The 9,816-nt window shown below is 43.2% G+C and overlaps 1 protein-coding gene across 1 annotated transcript; it reads right to left on the minus strand.

The window, feature by feature from the left end:
• LOC122924381 lies at nt 1-3,754 on the minus strand. The gene is made up of 2 exons (XM_044275406.1): nt 3,685-3,754; nt 1-1,604 (listed from the first exon to the last, which is right to left on the minus strand). The coding sequence occupies exons 1-2, from the start codon at nt 3,735-3,737 to the stop codon at nt 530-532; spliced, it is 1,128 nt and encodes a 375-aa protein (XP_044131341.1). The 5' UTR covers nt 3,738-3,754; the 3' UTR covers nt 1-529.
• Nucleotides 3,755-9,816: the final 6,062 nt, after the last annotated feature.

A 9,816-nucleotide genomic window follows, 5' to 3' on the forward strand; every position in this document is an offset into this window, starting at 1 on the left:
CACAAGAAACTTTCATAGTTGGACAGAAGCACAAACTATTACAGTTAGTATTCACTATGTCACATGAAGTCTTTCTAAATTCCATATTGAATATCAGAGTAGCATTTCTACAATCTGTTTCCCCCACATATATCTGTGGTAAACTGACAAAACGGCCCTTTATCTTAGCTATATGGTTCACATACATAGGCCCCAAACATATAGTGGGCGGAGAGATTATACCAGTAATCTCTAAGTATATCCCTTGATCAGAAACAGCATTATGTGAGGTGTGATCTACATCTATTTGAACATCATAGCTATAGTCCGTGAGATTCAAATCATTCATAGAGATTGGAACACCTATCAGAGGGATTCCCTTGTAGTTGGCAGGGATATGAGAGCATATCCAACAGTCAGTAGTATTCAGCTGCTTGGCAGTCTGTTGATGTAGTTGCCAAATGGAATTTGTATGTTTTCCTCCTTTCATCTGCGCACAAAAACATAGAATATAAAGAAACAGGCAAGGCATTGCATGCATTGTGATGGTCTACTGATCCACGTTATTCTCACAACTGGTTGGATTTACAACTGTAGGGCTGCTTTCCTGTTCGTGACTGTCTGTCTTCAGAACCTTTTTGCAGTGACTTGCATGGACCCAGACTGGTCTCCCGTTCAGCTTGACGGCGGTGGGTGTGGTCAGTTGCACCTGATATGGACCGTCAAACCTTGGCTCCAGGGTCTTTCTTACATGCCTCTTCAGGACTACCCAATCTCCAGGAACCAGAGAATGTGTACCTTCAAGAGAATTAGGATCTGGTATAGAAGAGAAAACACGTGAATGCACCTTTGACAGATGTTCATGCAATTCCACCAAATATGAAGTCAGGGTAGAGTAGTCTGCTTGCAGCTGCTGTGGAAAATATAACCCTGTCCTTGGTGCAGAACCAAACAAAATTTTAAATGAACTAAGCTTTTCTTGTCCAGTAGGAGTAGTGTGGATGGCATATAATACTACTGGCAAAGCTTCTACCCAGTTCATAGAACTGTGTGAGTCTAAATACTTTTGCAATTTTAATTTAATTGTCCCATTAAGTCTTTCCACCTTTCCGCTGCTTTCCGGGTGATAGGGAGTGTGCAGGGCTTGTGTGATCCCTAGGGTCTTCAGTATGTGTCCCATTATCTCCCCAGTGAAGTGGGTGCCTCTGTCTGACTCTATCACCTCTGGAATACCATATCTGCAGACTACCTCTGACAATATTTTCTTAGCAGTATTTTTGGCTGTAGCTGTAGTTACTGGCCAAGCTTCTGGACAGCCTGAGAATACATCAATGGCTACAAGGACATACTCATATGTGCTCACCTTGGGTAGCTGTATGTAATCCACCTGCACTCTTTGAAACGGGTACAAGGGTTTGGGAGTGTGTTTCTTGGGGGTCTTTACAAACCTCCCAGGGTTATGTCTGGCACATGTAAGACAACCCTGAACAAACTTTTCAAAGAGGGTCTGAATTCCAGGTGCAAACCAATGTTCTAACACTAGTGCGCTCATAGCTCCTTTCGACAAATGAGTAGGGCCATGTGCTAAATTGGCCATCATCGGATACAAACTCAGAGGCAAACATGTTCTGCCATTTATAAAATACTTAATCCAGCTCACCTCTCTGGGAAAATTTGTAGTCCCGGCTCCAGGGGCCCTGGGGAAGTGTTCCCGTAGCAAATTGCAGGTAAATGAAGAAAAAAGGTCCCGGAGACAAATGGAGTTCCTCTGTCAGCTCTTCTTTATTGATCACATGAAGTTAACAGACATAACCACCTCCTACATGGCATGGCGTTGACGCGTTTCGGGTTAGTATCCTTAGTCGTAACAAGTTATCAAGTGTGGCCCCTCAATATATAGGGGTTGGAGTACGCCCTCCCCAGCCACGAGGAAGGAGTCTCCAACTCCATAGGCTGCCACACACAATGACACACCTTTTTGTTTGCTGTATCAATCACTGATGTAATTGGTAACACACTGTGTGGACACCTCTCTGAGGATATTAACCCCAGGAATGCCATGGTACTGTTTCTCCGGCAGGGAAACCGCACAGTGTGAGCATGCCATCATCAATTTAAAAATATATAATATCCATACAAAAACAAACATAAAACAAGAAATGACCTTCTGTTTTTCAGCTGGTTGGGATTCATTATATTGTAGCAGATTACATTGAACAATTTGTCTGTAATTCTATTAGTTGTTAATATCTGCGGATGGCTTGGTATTCCCAAAGACAACTTGCAAAAGCTTATTGTGCTATTCACAGACAGCAGCCGCTACATGTGCGTAACACAATGGAATATATAGCTTTCAAAGCACTCCGGATGCGCTAACTCAACCAATTTTGTAGATAACCAAAATGCAAGAGAGAAACCGCCCTGTCTGGCCAGGGTCCTGTATACTGATGGACAGAGATGTGTGCAAAAGCCAGGCTACCCGAGTTATTACCAAAGCTTCTATATTGGGGGAGATGTATTTGGAAAACATATGCTATGCTATCTCCTTGTATTGTTAGAGGTATATATTTATTATTCTCATTATTTAATAACTCACTGATAGATATATATTAGTTCTTTTTTCAAGTTAAGACCTGCTGGAATTCTAGTAGCAAGTCTGAAAATCCAGTAGGCTTCTCGGAGAAGGATTTTTTTCCGATGATCTCCGCCTCTTTTGGGGATCAGAACTCGCTCTATAGCATATGCCTGGAAAAATGTCACCTGACGAGCATGTTTTTGTATAAAATGCCTTGCTATATTTGAAATATTTAGGATATTCGGGTTATTAATATAATTTAGATGTTCGAGAATGCGACTTTTAAGCTTACGAGCTCATTCTAAGTCGCATTCTCGAACATCTAAATTATATTAATAACCCGAATATCCTAAATATTTAAAATATAGCAAGGCATTTTATACAAAAACATGCTCGTCAGGTGACATTTTTCCAGGCATATGCTATAGAGCGAGTTCTGATCCCCAAAAGAGGCGGAGATCATCGGAAAAAAATCCTTCTCCGAGAAGCCTACTGGATTTTCAGACTTGCTACTAGAATTCCAGCAGGTCTTAACTTGAAAAAAGAACTAATATATATCTATCAGTGAGTTATTAAATAATGAGAATAATAAATATATACCTCTAACAATACAAGGAGATAGCATAGCATATGTTTTCCAAATAAATCTCCCCCAATATAGAAGCTTTGGTGATAACTCGGGTAGCCTGGCTTTTGCACACATCTCTGTCCATCAGTATACAGGACCCTGGCCAGACAGGGCGGTTTCTCTCTTGCATTTTGGTTGTCTACAAAATTGGTTGAGTTAGCGCATCCGGAGTGCTTTGAAAGCTATATATTCCATTGTGTTACGCACATGTAGCGGCTGCTGCCTGTGAATAGCACAATAAGCTTTTGCAAGTTGTCTTTGGGAATACCAAGCCATCCGCAGATATTAACAACTAATAGAATTACAGACAAATTGTTCAATGTAATCTGCTACAATATAATGAATCCCAACCAGCTGAAAAACAGAAGGTCATTTCTTGTTTTATGTCATGTATGCCATGCCATGTAGGAGGTGGTTATGTCTGTTAACTTCATGTGATCAATAAAGAAGAGCTGACAGAGGAACTCAATTTGTCTCCGGGACCTTTTTTCTTCATTTACATGTTCTGCCATTTACCTGCCAGAGCTCTCCTGTCTTCGTAGCCCCCGCCTCCATCCATACCTTTTTGTCTTGAGGCGTATTCTGGGCCTGTAATTCCTGCAAGAGTGACAAATCTGGCATAGTTGGAAAAAACAATGTCAGGAGCGGCAGACCGGCTGCTTGTTTGGCTGCTTGGTCTGCTTGAGCATTTCCCACAGCTAGCGGATCATCTTGCTTCACATGGGCTGGCACTTTAACAATGGCTACCTCTGTAGGCAGCTCTAGGGCCTCTATGAGGCTCTGTACTGCTTCTGAATTTTTAAATGGTTTGCCCGAGGAAGTCAGAAATCCCCTAGTTTTCCAGATAACACCAAAATCATGTGCTACCCCGAAAGCATACCTGGAATCAGTGTAACAATTTATTCTCAGTCCCTTACCCATTGTACATGCGTCAGAGAGTGCCTTCAACTCCGCCTCCTGTGCAGACGCACAAGATGGGAGTGGTTTTTGTATGATTACCTTACCATCCTGGATTACCGCATACCTGGTGACAAAGTGTCCTTGTTCGTCATTCCACCATCTGGAGCCATCTACAAAATACTCAGCATCAGGATTAGTTAATGGTGTTTCAGTAACATTTGGTAACCCTTTTGTTTCTGCAATCATCAATTCATGACAGTTATGATTTGCAACTGGATCAGACATTTCTACTACTCCCACCCCACCCCTCCTCTTCTAAATCCACTGGCATCAAAGTAGCTGGATTTAGAACAGTACATCGCTGTAAGGTAATGTGGGGACTGAGGAGTGTCATCTCATATTTTGTGATCCTGGCTTGAGACAAATGTTTCAGTTTGGTGGAGTGTAGTAGTTAAGCAACTGAATGTGGTGCTTGTAAGGTAAGAGGGTGTTGTAGTACCAAGTCTTCCATCTTTAGCACCAATTCAGAGGCAGCAGCGACAGCTCTGAAACATGTGGGTAGTGCTCTGGCAATACTATCCAAACTGGTAGAATAGTATGCAATGGGCCGCATACGATCCCCATGTTTCTGCGTCAGTACACCTGAGGCAAATCCCCCTTGCTCATGACAATACAACGTGAAAGTTTGTTTGTAATTGGGGATGCCCAATGCTGGTGTCGTGGTGAGAGTGAGTTTTAATGTATGAAATGCACTCACAGCTCCTGGTGTGAGTTCAAAGGTCTCTCCTTTGAGGCAGTCATATAGTGGCTGCATCATCTGAGAGCAATCCTTAATCCAGGGGCGACAGTAACTGACAAGTCCAATAAAGGCACGCAGAGCCCTTGGCGTACTTGGCAGGGGGTGCTGCTGTATAGCAGTAACCCTCTCAGTTGTAAGGTGTTTGGTACCTGGAGAAATACAGTGACCTAGGAAAATCACAGTAGATTTACAAAGTTGCAGCTTCTCTTTGGAGGCTTTACAACCATTTTCAGCAAGGAAAATAAGCAAAGATAAAGATTCTTCTTTACACTGTTCTGAGCTGTGGCAACAAAGCAACAGATCATCAATATATTGTAAAAGAACAGTGTCCGGATAGGCGGCTGCCAGGACTGCAACACAGAGTGTAAAGCAGTGGAGAAAATATCAGGGGAATTGGCCGCCCCTTGTGGTAAAACGACCCATGCATACTGCTTGTGACGAAAAGTGAAAGCAAAGTAGGGCCAGCATTCTTCATCTAAAGGGACAGAGAAGAAAGCATTTGCAAGATCAATGACAGAAAAAGATGTGGCATCTATGGGCACTTGGTTTAACAGCGTGTGTGGATTGGGCACTTGTGGTGTATTTATGACAGTTACAGCATTCACTGCCCTTAAATCATGCACCATACGATAGACTGGAGGCTGACCCTTTACAGTCTGTTTCTTCTTTACAAGAAATAGGGGTGTATTAAAGGGGCTTTTTATAGGGATTATTAACCCTTTCCCCAACAGCTCTTTCAGATCATTTGCAATGGCATCTTCCTCTGAATAATTTAATGGGTACTGACGCACACATGGCGGCTTAATGCCAGGTTTCAGCTGCACAACCACCGGAGTTACTGGTAGTCTGCCCACATCTGTCTTGGAAGTTGCCCACAAATGTGATGGCACTTCAGACAGCCAATCTGGGGGTGTATTCTGAGAGGTAGAGGGGGCACTAAATGTCATTAAGTACATAAGTGCACACAGAGTCTCTTCAGGCACAGGGGCTGTAATTTGGGGTTTTCCTGAAGAGAAATCCACAGATGCCCTCATGGCACTGAGTAAGTCAGTCCCCAGCAAATTGTATGGACTATCTGAGCTTACCAACACACGCGTGACAATAGATAAGGCATCATGAATATTAAGTTTAACAGGCTTTGTTAGTGGGAGTTTAACAGTTGTTCCCTCAACCCCTTGACAGTAGATGTAATCTGAGGAGATAAGCTCCTCAGGCACATATTTTTCTTGTATTAGGGTATGGGCTGCTCCTGTGTCTACCAAAAAGTCAATTGAATTCCCCGTGTCCTCACATGTGGATGTGATGATTAGTTGTGGACCTGGGATTGCGTCAAGGGGGTAGTTAACGTTGAGGGAACTCACAGGATTGCCGTCACTTCATTGAGAGGTCCGGGCAGTAGCCTGACCTCTCCGGGGACATTTGACTGAGAAATGCCCTTTTTTCCCACAATTCCAGCATGTTACTTGGTCCCAGTTACGTGGAGACTGATCCCCACCTGGTATTCTTTCCTGAAACCTGCCCTTAGGTTTAAAAGGTTGGTTAGCCATTATTGGCTTTTTTTTTATTTTGTAAGTCTAGCTCAGCTCCCTTTGCTATGGCTACTAGGTCAGGGAACTGGCAGGTCCGCCAATCAGGGTGAGCCTTCTTCACGGAATCCTGTATGGGTGCATTTAATCCAGACATGAATGTATGTTTTAGTAGTCTCATGTCCTTACTGTCTCCTGTCTCATACCAATAGTCAAGCCAGAGCTGTTCTAAAGCTGTGGCATAGTCAGCTACAGTCTGCTTAGCGTCTTGTGTTTGCATCATAAAAGTGTCAGTCTGATTGTCCTGTTGCTCTTTTACCCAGGGTTTAAGGGCCATGATAAATTCCTGGCCTGACTGGTCTGTGGCCTTATCCACTGGGACAGTACCAGGGGCCTTTGCCATCATTTGATTCTTAAGTACTTCCCCTCCTTTAGTCTCTAGAAGACTCTCCAGATCCGCCCAAGTGGCTTTATATGCGGTCTGGATACTTTCCAATTTACGAAGGAAAGTACTGGGGACAGTACGGGGGTCTGGCAAAGTGTTACACATAGCCAGTAACTCACTAGGAGTCCATGGCCTATAGACTTCATAATCATGTGTTTCCAGTTGCCCAGCTTTTACTGTGGGGAGGGTCTTATTGACTAATGGGTATAAGCCCACACGAGAGTGTGGCTTGGGCCTCCCACAGGCTGAGCATCTCACTCTTGTGTCTGGGTTCTGTTGTCCACAATTAGGACAAGTCCACCCCTCCGGGCCATTATATGGAGGTGGTGCTGTGGGAGGGAGAGATTTTTGTGGTTTATGGGGGATAATACACTGTACTTCAGAAGGGATGTTTAATTCTTTTGTTGGATATTTAATTTCATCCCATATTTCATACATAGTCCCTTTGTCAGTGTCTTTTGCCTTATGGGCAGTCAAAGTTATTCCCTGGGCTACATCATACCACATTGTGGCCTGGTCATATTTGTTATGGTCTTCCAACCACACCTTAAAATTAGTAAGAAATTTCTGCCATACTGGTTCATCCAATGTTCCATTCACACCTGCTCCTAATTTCTTTAGCATTTGTCTACAGTCTTTGGTTGCTTCAGTGCCCTTTGCGCATTGCATAATATCAATTGCAGAGACCCATTTCTCTGCTCCCTTCTCAGAGGAACGCTTACTCTGTGTAGCCCCCATCCCGTGGGTGGCTCCTTGTAATTCACTATCCAGGTACTCACACACCTGGTGAATTACAACAGTGCCGTGGACACACTTCCGAGGCGGCACTACTAGTGGTGCCGTGGACACACTTCCGAGGCGGCACCAATTTTCCTACTACCAATGGTGCTGTGGGCACACTTCCGAGGCAGCACTGATCCACTGGCCTGGCAATACTACAATATAGTCTTGCCCTCACACAGAGTAATTCACACGTCCTCTCTGGGGTTATTCGCTGGAAACCCCTTAAACCCCTCTACGTTCTTTCTATGGCACAGGAAGCAAACAAATACTGCAATCCAAATGATTATAACTGCAACCACCCAATCCAAACTGGAATCATAATACCCACACATGTATACACTGTACAGCACAGGAATTGGCAGCAATGCAGTAATTCTTCCTCACACAATATCAGTAGGCACTCAGTACATGTGAAACCACACAGTATGACATAACATTGGAACAACCCCTGACCTCAGGCGCCTTTTCAGGTACCAACAAGGAACTGCAGGGCCCCTATCCAAACTTACTGGACAGCTTTATACACTGCCACTTCTCACAGCCTCCTTCAGTATAGGTCTGTCAACCCTTTCTCCACCAGAACCAGAGGCCTCCAGAGTCAGGGACCGGACAAGCCAGTCAGCGAGCTCTAGAATTTCAGCTTGGCTCAGGAGGAGCAGGGCCAGACCCCTCCAAGATTCAGCTTATCTCAGCCACTCACACATTCGTGCATTCATACGCCTAAAGACAGTTTAGCACATATAGGGGAAATAATACATTCACCAGAACACGGTACAGGCACCACGTTCACACACCACACTGCAGAACAGCGAGCAGAGCTCAGGAGACAGGTAGTAACACAATGGGTTACTTACCGCGGTCTTCCTGGGTCCTGGTCTCCGTGTCACGATCTGCAGCTAGGAGCGTTGTTGTGGTGCCCGCATTCTCCACCAGAAAATGTTGCGGTAGGCCAAGGGTCAGCCACGTGATGATCGTTGCCTCGTGTTCAGGTGAATGACGTCGACGGAGGAAAATGACAGAAGTCTGAGTATAGTTCAAAACCTTGTCAGGACCCTAAAGTGAAAGTGTCCTGCACCCTTTATGTATACACAGTTCACAGGGTGTAACCCCTCAAAGTAAAACATGATTGGTTTACAGACATTTAAATAATGGCTTTTGAATCCATCTATTGATTGGTTAGTTATTTTTCAAGTTTCACTTTTACAAAAATGTGTTAACTAATGTATTTAGAATTTTTTGCAAAAGAGGCAAAATTACAAGGAGTAGTACAAATGTTATTTTATCTTAACACACACAGTTCACTTCTATAGTTTTTTTTTTAGCTTATGCTTGTTCTTTTCAAATGTCACCACATTAGATCACATATACAGAGAAAATGAAAAACATTTTATGAATTTTATATCCACTTTTAGAAAAGCTGGATAATTTCCTTAACAGAATCTATCCAAAAATGACCCCATTTTAGAAACTACATCCCTCAAGGTATTCAAAACTGATTTTACAAACTTTGTTAACCCTTTAGGTCTTCCACAAGACTTGGCAAATGGACATAAAATGTAAGAATTTCGATGTTTTGGAAAATTTTCCAATATAATACATTTTTGCCAGGAACAAAGCAAGGGTTAACTGCCAAACAAAACTCAATATGGGTTGCCCTGATTTTGTAGTTTGCAGAAACACCCCATATGTGGTTGTAAATTACTGTTTGGCCAAATGGGAGGACATAGAAGGAGGGGAACGCCATATGGTTTTTTCAAGGCAGATTTTGCAGGACTGGTTTTGTTTATACCATGTCCCATTTCAAGCCCCCCGTTGCACCCCTAGAATAGAAATTTCAAAAAAGTGACTCCATCTAAGAAAGTACACCCCTCAAGGTATTCAAAACTGGTTTGTAAACCCTTTAGGTATTCCACAAGAGTTAATGGCAGATGGGGAAGCAATTTAGGAATTTCAATTTTTGGAAAAATTTTCCATTTTAACCCATTTTTTCCAGTAATAAAGTAAGGGTTAACTGCCAAACAAAACTCAATATGGGTTGCCCCGATTCTGTAGTTTGCAGAAACACCCCATATGTGGTCGTAAACTACTGTTTGGCCAAACGGGAGGACATAGAAGGAGGGGAACGCCATATGGGTTTTGGAAGCCAGATTTTGCAGGACTGGTTTTGTTTATACCATGTCC

Source organism: Bufo gargarizans, chromosome 1 (genome assembly GCF_014858855.1).
Source record: "Bufo gargarizans isolate SCDJY-AF-19 chromosome 1, ASM1485885v1, whole genome shotgun sequence".
Lineage (NCBI taxonomy): Eukaryota > Metazoa > Chordata > Amphibia > Anura > Bufonidae > Bufo > Bufo gargarizans.